Consider the following 17,904-nt stretch of genomic DNA (forward strand, 5'->3'; position numbering starts at 1 on the left):
TAAGGACTCATGCTCATTCTCTTCCTAGTAGTTCACTTTGCCTGATCTTACTGTTATCTTTATATAGATATACGGAAGCTCTAAGAGCCCAGATCCAGGAGAAAATGCAGCTGTATAATATTACTTTACCTCCACTATGCTGTTGTGGTCCTGATTTTTGGGATGCGCATCCTGATACCTGTGCCAACAATTGTATTTTCTATAAAAACCCTAGAGGTAAGCTTCTTAAAGGAATGGTTGGGGCCTGGTGACAATGAAACAAACAAACAAACAATAAATGTAGTGATTGTAGTAATTTAGCATTCATTGGTTGTTTACTAGATATCAGTGACTGTTATAACTCCTTTACAAAGCAACTCTTGAGACAATAAAAATAATTATTGTGAGTTAAAATCCTTTTTGAGATCTGTTACCTTCTTGTCTCCATTTATGCTGGGGAAATATTTCCGTTCCACCGTAGGGAGACTTGGATTCCAGGTCCTCCTGTGAATGAAGAAATGAGAGCTTGTGTTTTAGGGCCATCGAAGTTAGGCCTCTGTCCAGTTACATTCCCTACTGCCCAAATACTTTTTTTTTTTTTTTTTTCAACGTTTTTATTTATTTTTGGGACAGAGAGAGACAGAGCATGAACGGGGGAGGGGCAGAGAGAGAGGGAGACACAGAATCGGAAACAGGCTCCAGGCTCCGAGCCATCAGCCCAGAGCCCGACGCGGGGCTCGAACTCACGGACCGCGAGATCGTGACCTGGCTGAAGTCGGACGCTTAACCGACTGCGCCACCCAGGCGCCCCCCAAATACTTTAATGTTATTTAACATAGACTTATTACCATCTGTATCCACATTAGACTGCTACTTCTGCCAGGTGACACTGAGGAAAATGAGGACCAGTATCAGCTCTATATTCAGGAATCCCAGCTAGAGAAAAACAGAGTCCTTATTATTGTCACCAATGTTTCTCTTTCCTGGCTGTCCTTAAATATATTTATTTATTACATAGGGTAGAGATTGTGTAGGCTTCATGTGCATACCAAAAATACTGCCAGTATTTGTATTCCCCCTGCCCTGTCTGTGTGATACAAGTTCCTAATCAATTCTGTGAGTTAAATTTTAAAAACACAAATCTTATCATGCCATTCCTCTATTTCTAAAACCTCTAGGGTTCACCATTACAGTACGAAATGCATGCCATATTTAGCATATTTTCTCTCTGGCCCCAGGTGACACTCTAGCCTTATCAGACTTGCTACTTCCAGTACACATCACTTTCTTTTATACCTTTTGTGCCATCTATTTTTCTGCCCGGAAGGCCGCCTTTCCTTTACTCTTATTAATCCTCCTAGACCATCTTAAATGTTACTACTTCTGGAAATCTTTTCCCTCTTCCCGGATGTGTTTTCATTCATTCTGAAATTCATTATGTGACAACATTTTGTATATGCCTCTGGTTTGAAAGTATTACCCTGAAACTTAATTATCTCTGTGTCCATCCTCTTCATTATCTTTTCTGTCCTCACAGAGTGCTTGGCATGTACTAAGTACTCGATAAATATGTATTCAATGAATAGGCAAAGTTAATACCTATGAGACTTAGTAGAGAAGCAGTACTAATGGGAAGGAAGTGGGGAGAGTAGTGGAGAATCTGACTGACTTCATCACTGTGCAAATCTTTATTTGCAGCATATACCCGGGCACTACATTCGGTCATCAACTCCTGTGATATCCCTGTGGGGAACTCAGCTCTTCGAGTCGCCATGCATAATTTGGTTTCTGCACACAGACGGACTTTGAAAAATGTGTAATGAGAATCTGAATCCAACTGTTAGTATTTCAGTCTTCATTTAAAAACCAACCCTGAGAGATTATTTAGGAAAAACTGATAAAGTGTATAAGATATGTAATCTAGAAAGAAAGACTGTCCCACGTAACAACCGTCTCTATAATTAGATCATTACCATTGTTTCAGTCTGTGCTTGGGGCTGAAATTGAAAGCTGGCTTCCAAGCTTGTGTTTTTGCCGTGAACTGTGCAGAGTCTCTTGTTTTTAAAAAATGATCAGTTAGACCAGTAAGGTTTTTTTTTACTTAGCTCTGCTCTGATCAGAAGAGATCATGAGAAATCATTGAGATTATCTCATTTATTGCCTTTTTAAAACTGTTTCTTTGAGTCTTGACAAAACTGGAAATGTCTAGATAAAACAGAAAAGATGATGAAATGGGTTTCTGAGCATCAGTGGCCATCTACATTCCTGTTAGCTGTTCTAGTTGCATATAGCGATTAGAGATGAAAAGAATCTGAATTTGATGCACATTTTGTTTTCCTCAAGATTTTTCTCTCCTGGCTTTTAAACTTATTGCCTCTTTCCCCATTCAGTGCCATTGGCCATAGTACTTTATAATTTTATAATTTTGTACTGTAAAAACAAGGTAAATAAACCCTCTGTCTTTTGAGCTTCTTCTATGTGAAATAATTGTGAGTGACATTTCAAAAAGTAAATCTGAAGTCAAAGTGAGTAAAGGTCCTGCCTTATTTCCCTATCTTTTAAAAATCTGAAGAATGGCATATCTACAGAGCAGATGAAGTAAAAATTTCTATAGTTAGTGTGAATTTGTTATTTCATCACTGATTTCCTGACACAAAATATGAAAAGGTTTAGTATTGAATTAAAGGTACTGAGAATTTCTTTTTCCAACTTTCTCTAATGATCAGTGTTGAAGAAGCACATAGGTTACATCTCAAAAAACTCCTAAACATCAAGCCAGGTCATCAAAAATAAGGGTCAAAATTACCTGTATGACAAGATTGACTGGTTATTTAACCAGATTAATAATCCAGTTCAGTCAAAATCTTTTAAGTATTTGTATCCATGATTCAGCCTTTAAGAGTTGTATTTCTAACAGTTTTATTGAGATATAATTCATATACTGTGTGATTAACTCATTTGAAATGTGCAGTTCAGTGGTTTTTAGTATATTCTAGGATTGTGCAAGTGTCACCACTGTCAAATTTTAGAATAGTTTCGCCATTCTAAAGAGATGCCCCCATGATCCAACAATCCCACTACTGAGTATGTATCTGAAATAATTGGAAGCAGGATCTCGAACAGATATTTGCATATCCATGTTCATGGCAGTATTACTCACAGTGGCCAAGAAGTGGAAGCGACCCAAGAAGTGTCTGTCGACAGATGAATGGATAAGCAAAATGCGGTCTATACGTACAATGAATATTATTCAGCCTTAAAAAGGAAAGAAGTACTACCACATGATATAATATGGATGAGCCCTACGAACATGCTGAGTGAAGTAAACCAGTCACAAAAAGAAAAATGCAGTGTGATTCCACTTATATGAGGAACTTAGTCAAATTCATAAAGACAGAAACTAGAATAGCATTGCTGGGGTTTGGGGGGAGGAGGAAATGCAAAGTTGTTGAATGCGTAGGGTTTCGGTTTTACAATATGAAAAAGTATTGGAGATCTATTTTACAACAGTGTGAATCTACTTAACATGACTGAACACAGTGTGTACACACTTAAAAACAATTACAATGGTAAACTTTAGATTATGTGCAGTTTTTTGTTTGTTTGTTTTTGTTTTTTTACCACAGTTAAAAATTTTAAGAAGGAAAATTCCATCCCATTAGCAGTCACTTCCCATTCCCTCCTTCCTAGGCCCTCGGCAATCACCAACCTGCTTTCTGTCTCTATAGATAGATTTACGTGTTCCAGACTTTTCATAAGAATGGAATCATACAATATATAATTTTTGTGTCTGGAGTCTTTGTTTAGTATAATTTCTTTTCTTTTTTTTTTTTTTGACGTTTCTTTATTTGTGAGAGACAGCAGGAGTGAGGGAGGGGCAGAGAGCGAGAAAGGGAGACACAGAACCTGAAGAAGGCTCCAGGCTCTGAGCTGTCAGCACTGTCAGCACAGGGCTTGACGCGGGGCTCAAACTCACGAACCGTGAGATCATGACCTGAGCCAAAGTCAGACGCTCAACAGACCGAGCCACCCAGGCGCCCCATGTTTCGTATAATGTTTTTAAGATTTTTTTCCATGTTTTAGCATGTATCAGTATAATACTTCATTGCATTTTGTTACCCAGTAATATTCCACTCTATGGATACCACATTTTATTTTACGCATTCATCACTTGATGAACATTTGGGCTCTTTCTCCTAATTGGCTCTTATGAATAACGCTGCTATGAACATTTGCTTACAGATTTTTCTGTGGACATATGTTTTCGTTTCTCTTGGGTGTATACTTAGGAATGAATACGCTGGGTCACATGGTAGATCTATGTTGAATGTTTTGAGGAATTGAAAACCGTTTTCCAAAGTGGCTGGCTATACCATTTTATATTTCTACCTATGGTGATAAGGGTTCAGATTTCTTCACATTTACCAACATGTGTCATTATCTGTCTCTGATTATAGCCATCCCACTGGGTGTGAAGTGGTATCTCACAGTGGTTTTAATTTGCATTTTCCTGGTGGCTAATAATGTTGAGCATCTCACGTGCTTATCAGCCATTTTATATCTTCTTTGGAAAACTATCTTTTTAGATCCTTTGCCCATTTGTACTTGGGTTATTTATCTTCTGATTATTGAGTTATGAGTGTTAGTATATTCTCTATATAGGTCTCTTCTCAGACATATGATTAGTGAAGGTTTTCTCCCATTCTGGAGATTTTTTTTTTCACTTTCTTGATGATTTTCTTTGCCACACAGAAGTTTTTAATTTTGATGAACTCAAATTCATCTAAACTTTTTCTTTTGTTTTTCTTTTGTTTCTTTAACCTATACCTAATCCAAGATCACAAAGATTTATTCCTGTGTGTTCTAATAAGAGTTTTATCGTTTTAGTTCTTACATTTAGGTCTGTGATCTATTGTTTTTCTTTTTATAAGTTTATTTATTTTGATAGAGGGAGTGAGGGGGGAGAGGCAGAGAGAGAGGGCGAGAGAGAATTTCAAGCAGCCTCCACACTGCCAGCATGGAGCCCGATGGCAGGGCTTGGACTCAGAAACCGTGAGATCGTGACTTGAGCTGAAACCAAGGGTTAGATGTTCAACCAACTGAGCCACCTAGGCGCCCCAGTCTGTGATCTATTTTGAGTTAATTTTTGTGTAGGTGTTAGACCTGGGTCCAACTTCACTTTTTTGAATGAGGATATCCAGTTGTCCTAGCTCCATTTGTTCAAAAAAATTATCATTTGTGCTGTTGAATTGATATGACATTCTTGTCAAAAATTAGTGGACCATTAAGGTAGGGGGTTATTTCTGCACTGAGTTCTATTCCATTAATCTATATGTTTATCATTATACCAGTACAATCTGTCTTGATTAATGTAGCTTTCTAGTATGTTATGAAGTTGGGAAGTGGAAGTCTTCCAACTTTGTTCTTCTTTTTCAAGATTGGTTTGCTATTCTGAGTCATTTGCATTTTTCATATGAATTTTAAGATTACCTCCTGCTGGGGCGCCTGGGTGGCGCAGTCGGTTAAGCGTCCGACTTCAGCCAGGTCACGATCTCGCGGTCCGTGGGTTCGAGCCCCGCGTCAGGCTCTGGGCTGATGGCTCAGAGCCTGGAGCCTGTTTCTGATTCTGTGTCTCCCTCTCTCTCTGCCCCTCCCCCGTTCATGCTCTGTCTCTCTCTGTCCCAAAAATAAATAAACGTTGAAAAAAAAAAAATTTAAAAAAAAAAAAAAAAAAAAAAAAAAGATTACCTCCTGCAAAAAAAGCTAGCTGAGATTTTTTTAATAGGGATTGCATTGAATCTATAGATCAGTTTTGGAGCAATTACCTTGTCATTCATGAACACAAGGTATCTTTACATTCATTTAAGTCTTCTTTAACTTCTTTCAACAATGTTCTGTAGTTTTTAGAGCATAAAATTTGTACTTACTTTGTTAAATTTATTCCAAAGTATCTTATTCTTTTTGATGCTATTTTCAATAGAATTATTTTCCTAATTTTATTTGCAGATTGTTCATTGCAAGTGTATAGTAATGTAATTGATTTTTTGTATATTATTCTTGTGTTCTGCAACCTTCCTGAACTCTTTTTTACTTTTAGTAGTTTTGGGGGGGTTTCTTGGGATTTTTTAATATATAAGATCTTCTCATTTGCAAATAGAGATAGTTTTGCTTTTTTCCTCTCTGATCTGGATGCCTTTTATTTCTTTTTCTTGCCTAATTGCCCTGGGTAGAACATCCAGTACCATGTTGAATAGGAATGATGAGTGGACATCCTTGTCTTGTTTCTAATCTTAGGGGGAAAAACATTTGGTCTTTCATCATTATGTGTGATGTTTGCTGTGAGTTTTAATAAAAGCTTTTTTTTTTTTTTTTTTTTTAACGTTTATTTATTTTTGGGACAGAGAGAGACAGAGCATGAACCGGGGAGGGGCAGAGAGAGAGGGAGACACAGAATCGGAAGCAGGCTCCAGGCTCTGAGCCATCAGCCCAGAGCCCGACGCGGGGCTCGAACTCACGGACCGCGAGATCGTGACCTGAGCTGAAGTCGGACGCTTAACCGACTGAGCCACCCAGGCGCCCCAATAAAAGCTTTTAATAAAGGGTCCCTGAATTCCCTTTATTAGTTTGAGGAAGTTACCTTTTGTTACTAGTTTGTTGAGTGTTTTTATCCTGAAAAAGTATTTAATTTTGTGAAATGTTTTTCTGCATCTATTAGGATTATTGTGTGTTTTTTGTCTTTTTTTTTTTCTACTTAATAAAATGTATTACAATAATTGGTTTTCAGGTGTCAGACCAACCTTTTACTTCTAGGATAAGTTGTATTAGTTCTTACCTATTTGGTCTTGTACTACAAGGTTTTTGCTTGTTCATTCTATTTTCTTTCTTTTTTTTTTTTTTTTTTTTTTAGTTCAGTTATCTGAGATAGGTGAATTGACGTGTCTGACACCAAGTTCACAGTGAAATGATAACGGGATTAAATCTTGCATAGGATTAAGCAACTTTCCAGTCTTCTTCCTCTAGGTTCAGTCTATGAACATAAATCTCCCCTGAGCAGGAATATGTTTTTGCGTTGTAATTTGGCCATATATAAACAGTGTTAATGATTTATTTCTGTGGGGTTAGAGAATGCTGGGATAGCTAGCAGCTACCAAGGAGGAAGCCTGAGTCTCATAACCCTTACTGATGGTAGTGTGGCAAATCCTGTTTAAATTGGATGAACGCACTTTGAAAAGAAGCTCGGAATCTAAGAGTTTGCTAATTTATAAGTTTGTGAACTCATGGTTGGATGGACAAATTCTACAAGGTTTCTAAATGAGAAGGACCTATAAAAATGAAGAGACCTGGATGTAAGAAGTGAGCCTAAGTGAGATAGATTTTGATTTCTGGGAGGGGAGGGGTGGGTGTTAAGTTTGGACCCACTAATTCAAATAGGGTAGGTGGCAGACATTTCAAATAAACAACTGAGTAAGAATGAACTTTCTTAGATAATTATTTCTTTATTCTCCTCAAATTTCTTCTAGGTTTTCCCTCCTACTTACCAGGTGGTGACAATGCTTCCTGTATCTCTGGAAAAACAAGCTGTCAAAGGGAGGTTCCCCAAGTTCCCACCATCCTACCTACCCACCTGCCTACCTACCTGTGTATCTTAGTTCTTAATATGGATAAACTTTTATTCCATCTTAGGCCTGCTCTGACTTGTGGCTAGATCCAGTTCCCTTCCACCTACTTAAGGAAACAATGCCTCAGCATTTCTCTGCCTTGTCTTCTGCATCATAATTTCCTCCTCACTCCTAGTCTTCCTATCAGTATATAAAGCTGCTGTGATTTCTTCCGTCTTTAAAACCAACCAGAGAGAAGAAAACCTATCTTTCTTCGCCCTGCCTTCCCCTTTACCTACCACCAGCCTTCTCTGCTTCTCTTTCTGACAAAACTCCTTGAGTTGTCTCTACCTCCTCCTCCTGTTCTCACATTCTCTCTTGAATGCATTCTAGCAAGACATTTGCCTTCATCTCTCCCATGAAGATGCTTTTTTCAGAGTCACCAATGACTTCCATATTGTTAAATCCAATGGTCATTCATTCTCATACTTCCTCTTGACCTTTCAACAGAATTAAACATTTTTTTTTTGAAGTTTCTTATCACCTGGCTTCTACAACACCAAAGCTTTTGATTTTTCTTCCAACTCAACTGGTTATTTCTTCTTCATTTCTTTTTGCTGTGTTTTCCTCATCTTTGAATATTAGGGTGTCACAGGGCTTAGTCCCTGGACTTCATTTTTACCTACACTTACTCTTCTGGTGATCTCTTTTAGTCGGATGGGTTTTTAAAAAGTTTTTTTTAATGCTTATTTATTTTTGAGAGAGAGAGACCGAGCACGAGCAGGGGAAGGGCAGAGAGAGGGGACACAGAATCGGAAGCAGGCTCCAGGCTCTGAGCTGTCAGCACAGAGCCCGACAAGGGGCTCAAACCCACGAGCTGTGAGATCATGACCTGAGCCGAAGTTGGACGCTCAACCGACCGAGCCATCCAGGTACCCCTAGTCTGATGTTTTTTGTTTTTTGTTTTTAATTTACATTTATTTATTTTTGATAGAGAGAGACAGAGCACAAGTGGGGGAGGGGCAGAGATAGAAGGAGACACAGAATCGGAAGCAGGCTCCAAGCTCCAAGGTGTCAGCACAGAGCCTGATGCAGGGCTCGAACTCACAAACCGCAAGATCATGACCCGAGCCGAAGTCGGACGCTTAACCAACCCAGCCACCCAGGCGCCCCTGATGGTTTTAAATGTTATCTACATACTCCCAAATTTATATTCTGGTCCAGACCTCTCACTGAAATCAAACTGTTAGCAACTCCAACTGCTTACTTGACATTTCCACATCGTTGGCCTCCCTCAAATTTCCTCTTTCTACAATCTTTCCCATGTCAATTCCCATGTCCCATCTATTTATTGAGGCCGAGAAACTTGAAGAAATCATTGCCTTCTGTCTTTATCTCATTTTCATCCTTCATCACTTCCTCAGCAAATTGTGTCAACTCTACCTTCAAAATGTATCTCCCTCTCATGTTCCTTATCCTGCCAGATGCCTGGTCCAAACCACCAGCATCTCTCTCATGGATTACTGTAAGAGTTTCCTAAGTAATCTCTCTGCCTGTACTTTGTATACTTTCTCAGTACAGCGACCAAACTTAACACATCCAAAAACCAACCTTCTGGTCTCCACCTTTTACACACACATATGCATACCCCCTAACGACAACAAAAAAATCTGTTCCTTCAGTCTTCATCTAAGCAAATGACAGCTCCATCTTTTTAGCCAAGAAAAAAAAGAAGAAGGAGAAGGAGAAGGAGAAGGAGGAGAAGGAGAAGGAGAAGCAGCAGCATAGAGTCAACCTTTACTTGTGTCTTTCTTATGCAACTTCTTGTTGGCTCTACCTTGAAAATGTATGCAGTATACAACTACTTCTCAGTATCTGCCCCACTGCATCCCTGATCTGAGTCATCATCATTCCTGAATTATTGTGACGGTCTCCTAGTTGGTTATCTTGTTTCTATATTTGCCCCTTCCAGACTGTTCTTAGTACCACAGCCAGAGCAGTGCTTTCAGAAAAAGTAAGATTGTATCACTCCTCTGCTCACAGTTCCCTTTGGCTATTCAGGAAATTTCAGCCAGAGTCCTTATTATGTCATACAAGGCCGTAAAAAATCTAGTCCTAATCCCTTTTGAGTCTTTATCTCCAACTGCTCTTTGTTTTTGCACATTCTGCTCATCTTTGTATTCCTTAGGACAGTCTAGGGGCACTTTTGCTTTAGGGCTTTTTAATTTGCTGTTTGCTCTGCATGGAGACACTTCTCCCTCAGGTAATATTTGGCTAACTTCCTTACCTCCTTTAAGTCTTTATTCAAATGTATCTTCTTTTTTTTTTTTTTTTTAAATTTTTTTTTTCAACGTTTATTTATTTTTGGGACAGAGAGAGACAGAGCATGAACGGGGGAGGGGCAGAGAGAGAGGGAGACACAGAATCGGAAACAGGCTCCAGGCTCTGAGCCATCAGCCCAGAGCCTGATGCGGGGCTCGAACTCACGGACCGCGAGATCGTGACCTGGCTGAAGTCGGACACCTAACCGACTGCGCCACCCAGGCGCCCCCAAATGTATCTTCTTAAAGGGCCTTCTGGACCCTTGACCGTCTTATTTTTTATTTTTTTTTAAATGTTTATTTATTTGTTCTTGAGAGAGAGAGAGACTCTCAAGCAGGCTCTGCACTGTCCGCGTGGAGCTGGACTCAGGGCTCGAACTCACGAACCGTGAGATCATGACCTGAGCTATAATCGAGTTGGATGCTTAACCCACTGAGCCACTTAGGCACCCTTAACCATCTTATTTTAAGAATTTTTTTTTTTTCAACGTTTATTTATTTTTGGGACAGAGAGAGACAGAGCATGAACGGGGGAGGTGCAGAGAGAGGGAGACACAGAATCGGAAACAGGCTCCAGGCTCCGAGCCATCAGCCCAGAGCCTGACGCGGGGCTCGAACTCACAGACCGCGAGATCGTGACCTGGCTGAAGTCGGACGCTTAACCGACTGTGCCACCCAGGCGCCCCTTAACCATCTTATTTTAAAATCAACACCTCCACACCCAGGTATTCTTTATCCCCTTTCTCTGCTTTACCTTTCTTCATAATACTTCTTTCTGCATGACATACTATATATTTTACTTAATGTTTATTTTCTCTCTCTCCCTCCTGGATTGTATACTCCACAAAGACAGGGATTTTTGCTTATTCAATGGTTCATCCCGGTTCTTAAGACTATGCCTGTCACATAATGGGCTCTCAGTAAATGTTTGTAAAATGAATGAACACTTTTGTCCTTTAAAAATTCCAAGTATTTCTACGTGATTAGTAGTTTTACCTAATGTTTTTGATCTTTACCCAAAAGGTCTTTGGACATCATTTTATTTTGTATTTTATTTTCTCATTGCTACTGTAATTTGGGACAAATAATTTAATTTCTCTGGACTATAGTATTCTCTTTTATAAAATAAGAGAGTTATACTAAGTGACCTTTAATCTCCCCTGTAGCGCTAACATTGTATGGACTTATTAATTATGTTTTATACTTTTGACCTCACTCTCAAGGTTTCCGTTTCATTTGCTCTTCATGCTGAGCTTGCACTAGTGTAGGTTTTACTCGTGGACAGTGAGGCGAGGGTAGGGCAGGTTCGTTCTCCTCCACTCCGACTCCGCCACCGACCTTGTCAGAGTAGATGCAGATTCGATAGGTCCCAGTGGACTAGGAGGGCAGAGCAGGTGGAAGAAGAGCAAGAAAGTATGGGTACACGGGCAGCAAGAGGAGCACAATCCCGCTGTGCTGCTCCCAAGACAGGAACTTTATTGGTTCACAGCATCCATGCCAAGCGATGGAACACATATATGATGGAGGCCACTTCAGGAATATGGTAGTAGCGGAGGATATTCATGTACTAGTTTCCCGGCAGTAAAAAACTGGTGCATGATACATTTTCCTAGGCGGTCTAACCAAAACAGCTTGCTCCAGTTGCTTTGGTTTTAGTAAACTCTGTTCTCCCTCTTGCACTGTTGTAGTATATTGCTTTAGTACATAACTTAATTGTCTAGGCCTCGTCCTTACCTAGTTAGCCCTTTTTTGATAGCAGGAATGAGATTGTCAGCAACTTTATTGACTACCCACTGGGCGCAGAGGCTAGAAACTGCTGCTTTCATATCTTCTAACCACTTAAAGTGTGATAAAGGGGGTATCTGGTATTACTTTACCATGTTTACTTAGGTTATGATTTTGGAGGCAAAATATTTCTTTTCATTTCCCACTAGGTGTAGTGAACATAATTTGTTTTGTGTCCCATCTTGGTGGGGCATTTCTCCGTGCTTCTCTGAAAAAAAGATTTGGGAGATTGGAAATATTATTGAGGAAGATAAAGGAAATGCTCTCCTGGCATGCTAGGCCCATTCTGACAGGCAAACAACTTTGAATATGTTGACTTAGATTTTTATTTATTTATTTATGTATTTATTTATGTATTTATTTATTTATTATGGTTTTTTTTTAATTTATTTATTTTTGAGAGAGAGACAGAATGCAAGTGGGGGGAGGGGCAGAGAGAGTGAGAGACACAGAATCCGAAGCAGGCTCCAGGCTCTGAGCACAGAGCCAGACGCAGGCTTGAACTCACAGACCATGAGATCATGACCTGAGCCAAAGTTGGACGCTTAACCAACTGAGCCACCCAGGTGCCCCAAAGTTTTAAAGCTGTTTTAAGGTGGAAATGAATAGTCTGTGTCTGGTCTTGCTCTCCCTGACCACTATTAGAGCGGTATGCCAAGGAGAAGTCAAATTGATTCCTTTTGAGTAAGGCAGTTTGACAACTTACCATATAAGTTGTCATCCCTTTTGGGCCCCACGATGAGGTAGATCACCCTTGGTAGAAATTTTCACTCAATTCTTGGCTTAGGTTCTTTGCAACTGCCTATCCCCCCACCAGATATCTACAGCAGTCATTAGTGGATGAAACTGTTAGACATTTCCATCATCTGAACCCACTAATTCATCCTCACATCTCTAAGAGTAAGAGAAGCAGACATTGTGCCTCTTGGTATGATGCAATACAAAACATACAGTGCCTTCTGTGAAGTATTTGTGCCCCGCAAAAGTTGAAACTGAATATGATCAAGCCTGTAAGCTTTTCTCATCTGGGTTCTGGGAGGAAATTGAGTCCTACTGTCCTATGGAATCTACTGTATATAATAAAGTAACCTCTCTCCTATTCACTTAGAATGGCACCACACACCATCCTGGGAAGAATTGAGAAAATAGCCACTCAAATTGTTCTCTGTGTTTTCTGGTTTAGATGAAGACAATATGTAAAGAGAAGGGTGGTGAGGATTCTATTTACAGGAAATAGAGGGAAACAAATTATACTATGAGAAAGCAGAAATCCAAAGGATGAGTCATTCTAAAGTAAACTGACAATTTCTTCAACAAGTTAATGGCTTGAATTTAAAAAACGGGGAGATGGTTCTAGATTAAGACAGACTTCTAGAGATAACAACCACCAAATATAATGTATGGACTTTGTTTGGATCCTGATGTGAAAAAAAGCAATCTGTCTTTGAAGTGGCAAGAGAATTTGAAGAGTCTTAAGTTTGGTAGATATGATGAAGTATTATATGAAAATATCTATACAGATATGGATACTGAAGTATATCGGGAAGAAATGAAATTATGCTTGAGATTTACTTTAATTCAACAAAATGAGACAACAGAGATAAAGTAAGTGTGGCAAAAGTTTGATGGTAACGAATCTAGACCATGGGTATGTCAGGGTCTCATGTTATTCAGTCTGTTTTTGTGTATGTTTGAATTTTCTTAAAAACAATTCAGTTTAAAAACGTTGGTCCTGAAATAACCTCGTTAGCATTGTAAGTGTCCTCCTCGCTCTCTCTGCTCCCCCTCCCCATAAATAATGAAAGTAGTATCCCTTAGTTGTGGGACTTCTGACCTAGTTGTTATTATCTGTTATTATTGGAACCTAGAGGCTGCAGCATTTTGTGGCCTTTCTATAAGAAGGGGTGATTAAATAGAAATAGGTTCATTCCAGCAGGTGGAAGTTCTCTAATACAGCTCACACCCTGAATCATCAGATAGGCACCCAGTCACCTGGTTTTAATAATCTGATGAATTCCCAGGCATATAAAAATTCAGAAGATCAGGGATGAAAGACCATGGAGAACATCAGGGTAGAAATGACAAAAAGAATGAATTGACGATTGTAAAAGAACATAGGGACATCCAATTTGACCTTTTAATGCCTAAGAGAAAAAGTTTTCTATATGCCTCAGTTGTTATGACATTTATGTTTGATTTGCATTTAGTTATTTTATTTATTGTTCCTTCTTACACTGAGCTTTTTTACCACTAAAGCCAGATTTTTTTTAAGGCAGAGAATCAAGGAAACAGGGTTTGCCTCATTGCCAGATGGATGGGTGTGTTATGTAAATTGAAAATTAGCATATCTTCTTTATTGCTTAACCAGAAATGAGATGATGCCTACGTACATTTTAATTCTTCCTGCTCAAAACTTGAGGTAACCCTCATCCAACAGGATCTTATCACCTTATCAAGATTGGGTTATGGTTCAGCTAGAGGAAGGAGGTGCCTTAACCTGCTTTCCTAGGTGGGCACTGTGTTTTTTGTGAGGAGTTCAAAGCAATTGCCATAGAGCTGACCAACCCATCTTTTTCTGTCACTCATCAGTACTTTATATCTACACATCAAACTTGACTGTCATACAGCTCTGTCCTTGAGGGTTCAGAGTCAGGGAGTATTCAGGTATGTCATTTGCAAATATCTTTTCCCATTCTATAAGTTGCCTGTTAGTTCTGTTGGTTGTTTTCTTCACTGTGCAAAAGCTTTTTATTTTGAGGAGGTCCCAATAGTTCATTTTTGCTTTTGTTTCCCTTGTCTCCAGAGAGATGTCAAGTGAGAAGTTGCTGCGATCAAGGTCAAAGAGGTTGCTGCCTGTTTTCTCCTGTAGGATTTTGGTGATCTCCTGTCAACATTTGGGTAGAATCTCCAAACATGCTGTCATATTTGACTTTTAAAATACCTGTTAATTACCTGAACTGTTTATTTATTTTTATTTTTTTAATTTAATTTTTTATTTTTTAAATTTTACATCCAAATTAGCGTATAGTGCAACAATGATTTCAGGAGTAGATTCCTTAGTGCCCCTTATCCATTTAGCCCATCCCCCCTCCCACAATCCCTCCAGCAACCCTCTGTTTGTTCTCCATATTTATGAGTCTCTTCTGTTTTGTCCCCCTCCCTGTTTTTATATTATTTTTGTTTCCCTTATGTTCATCTGTTTTGTCTCTTAAAGTCCTCATGTGATTGAAGTCATATGATACTTCTCTTTCTCTGACTAATTTCACTTAGCATCATACCCTCCAGTTCCATCCATGTAGTTGCAAATGGCAAGATTTCATTCTTTTTGATTGCCGAGTAATACTCCATTGTATATATAAACCACATCTTCTTTATCCATTCATCCATCTATGGACATTTGGGCTCTTTCCATACTTTGGCTATTGTTGATAGTGCTGCTATAAACACGGGGGTGCATGTGTCCCTTCGAAACAGCACACCTGTATCCTGTGGATAAATGCTTAGTAGTGCAATTGCTGGGTCGTAGGTTACCTGAACTGTTTAGTTCATCTGTTTTCAACCTGACTGGATTTTTTTAATTTGAGGTGTGTGTGTGTGTGTGTCTTCATTTGGTGCAATAAATAGACAGGGACTTGATAAGACTTGAAGGACTTGATAAGGCAACACACAAAGACTTGAAAGAAACTGATGAATTTTCTGTTTTTTGTGTTTTATTTGTTTTTTTATTCTCGAGAGGCCTGGGAATGTTCCCCTCTCTCTGACTGAAACTCTGTCATTATAAACTTGGAAGAACCTGTCCAAGTTCATTGGTAGGAAGGGGTAAACCAGGTTTAGAAACAGCGATCAGTAAATAGAAATTATTAGAGCCCATTTTGACATACGGTGAATATCTAGATGACATTGATTCTAAGAAGGGAAGACTTGGGACAGAGAATAAGAGCCTCTCAGAAGGTAGGTCTAGGATTAGGACTCTTTGTCCCAGGAATTTCAGTCTTGGACTTGATTCCTGCATCTTGCAGCCAGTCCTTCATGTATTTTACAAGGCATGCCACTATTATACTAGGAGCCAAGGATCTGAGGGCCATACTCAAGGGTTTTGTGGAGAAATTCTAGGGTGAAAAGATTGCTGGGCCAAAGGAGATATAAGAGAGTTTTTCCAGACCTTGGTTGCCATAGACATCTAGGGGTGGCAGGAATATCTTCAGATTTTATTGGGTGGCACTGGTTTGTTTATTCAGACCTTTTAAAAACTTGCTAGTAAAACTCTTCCCTTGAAGACCTTCCAATCCTTGCCTGTGAAAAGTATGGTTCTTTGAAGTCACATGCTTCTGATTTCGAAACCAAATTTCCAATTTTTATTTGTCCAACCTGTTCTCCCTGTTTCATTCCTCTTGCCTCACAGCATTAAAATGTGTTCCCACTTGTAGACCCAAGAGAACAGCAGTGTAAGGCGGGGAGGCAGTTCCACACTTATCCCAGGTGCTAAGAGGGAGTTTGATTTTACATATGGAGAAGTCCTCAGGGAGAGATGCTGTCTTATCTTTCTACCACCATCACTGTGTAAATCAGGCATGCCAGTTCTCCATAAGCTTAAATTTCCTTGTCTGAGGAGATTATCTCCTAGCCATCCAGTGGTGCAGAGGAAGGTGTCAGATAAGAACTAGGAACTGGGGTCGTACCTGGATGGCTCAGTCGGTTTAAGCGTCCAACTTTGGCTGAGGTCATGATCTCACGGTCGGTGAGTTGGAGCCCCGCATGGGGCTCTGTGCTGACAGCTCGGAGCCTGGAGCCTGCTTCCGATTCTGTGTCTCCCTCTCTCTCTGCCACTCCCCCATTCACACACTCTCTCTCTCTCTCAAAAATAAGTAAACATTAAAAATATTAAAAAAAAAAAAAAGAAGAAAACTAAGAACTTGGAATCTAAGGAACAGTACCAAAATCTTGCTTGATGTTAACTTGAGTCATATGGACAGCTCATCCTGCTACTTATAGCATATTCTCAAAAGAGGAAATTTATGTTTAAAAGGTAAATTTCTTATTTTTTTTTTTCCATCTCTTGTTTCTAGAATTAGCAAGCTGAGAACTACTGGAAGGAACTTAAAAGTTGATGAACAGCTGCCTCCCCCTCCGACCCTCCAACACTTGTCTTGTTACAAAATTTTTAAAAAATAATTACAGATATACAGGAAGTTGTAAAAGTAGTTCAGATAGGTTCTATGTAGGCTTCACCTGGTTTCCCCCAATGGTTATATTTTATGTAACTATAGTATAATATCAAAACCAGAAAGTTGACATTGGTACAATATGTATGTATAGTTTTATGTGTGCCATTTCCACCTGTGTAGATTTGTGTCAATACCACCACAGTCAAGATACAAAATTATTCCATCACCACAAAGATCTCCTCTTACTACCCCTGTAGTCACACTCGCACACCCCTCCCGTTTACCACCGTCTCTAACCCCCGGCTACCACTAATCCATTTCCATCTCCATAATTTTGTCATTTCGAGAACATTAGATAAGTGGAATCATACAGCAGGTGGTCATTTGAGATTAATTTTTTTTCTCTCAGCTTAATGACACCGAGATCCATCCAAGTTGCTGTGTGTACCAATAGCTTGTTCCTTTTATTGTTGAATTGTGTCCCGTGGTATGGGGACCACAGTTTGTTTAACCCCTCATTCATTGAGGGACATTTTGGTTGTTTCTAGTATTTTGCCATTACAGATAAGGCTGCTGTGGACATTTGTGTACAGGTTTGTGTGGACAGAAGATTTCAGTTATCTGAGATAAATGCCCAGAGTATCACTAATGGACTGTATGGTAAGTGAATGTTTAGTTTTTTAAGAAGGGGATAGCATGCAGTTGGGTTCTGGTTTTAATCCTTTCTGTCAGGTGGGTGGTTGAAATCCAGCTTTCTTCTTGGCCTCCATTGATACCCTTTGGTGGGGGTTGGGGAAGGACACCTCATTACTGCTTGGTTAGTGGGAGTTCTGGCTCTCTACTGACATCACCCTGCCTGGGATCAGGAGGGTGCCTCCTTACTGATCCCCACATGTCCTCCACTAACACCATGGTGTTAGGGGCTAGGTGCTCATTACCACTGGAAGCTGGTGAAAGTTCTGGCCTCCCATTTGTAGTTTCCTTACACCACCCTGACTGTGGGGCTGGGGGGATACCTCGTTACAGCCAGGCCCAAATGGATGTTGAGGCTCCCTG

The 17,904-nt window shown here is 39.6% G+C and overlaps 1 protein-coding gene across 6 annotated transcripts in view; it reads left to right on the forward strand.

The window, feature by feature from the left end:
• CCDC15 (coiled-coil domain containing 15) overlaps positions 1 to 14,640 on the forward strand; it is a 97,081-nt gene extending 82,441 nt beyond the window's left edge. For 4 of the 6 annotated variants that reach the window (XM_045483337.1, XM_045483341.1, XM_045483342.1 and 1 more), the window contains 2 exons: positions 68 to 216; positions 1,678 to 2,446. In XM_045483337.1, the coding sequence (XP_045339293.1) occupies positions 68 to 216; positions 1,678 to 1,799 (271 nt within the window). In that variant the 3' untranslated portion in view covers positions 1,800 to 2,446. Of the gene's footprint in view, positions 1 to 67; positions 217 to 1,677; positions 2,447 to 7,499; positions 8,213 to 14,486 lie in introns of those variants that run through there. The other 2 variants (XM_045483338.1, XM_045483339.1) reach the window with 2 other exon arrangements.
• Positions 14,641 to 17,904: the final 3,264 nt, after the last annotated feature.

The sequence above is a fragment of the Leopardus geoffroyi genome, chromosome D1 (genome assembly GCF_018350155.1).
Source record: "Leopardus geoffroyi isolate Oge1 chromosome D1, O.geoffroyi_Oge1_pat1.0, whole genome shotgun sequence".
Taxonomy (NCBI): domain Eukaryota; kingdom Metazoa; phylum Chordata; class Mammalia; order Carnivora; family Felidae; genus Leopardus; species Leopardus geoffroyi.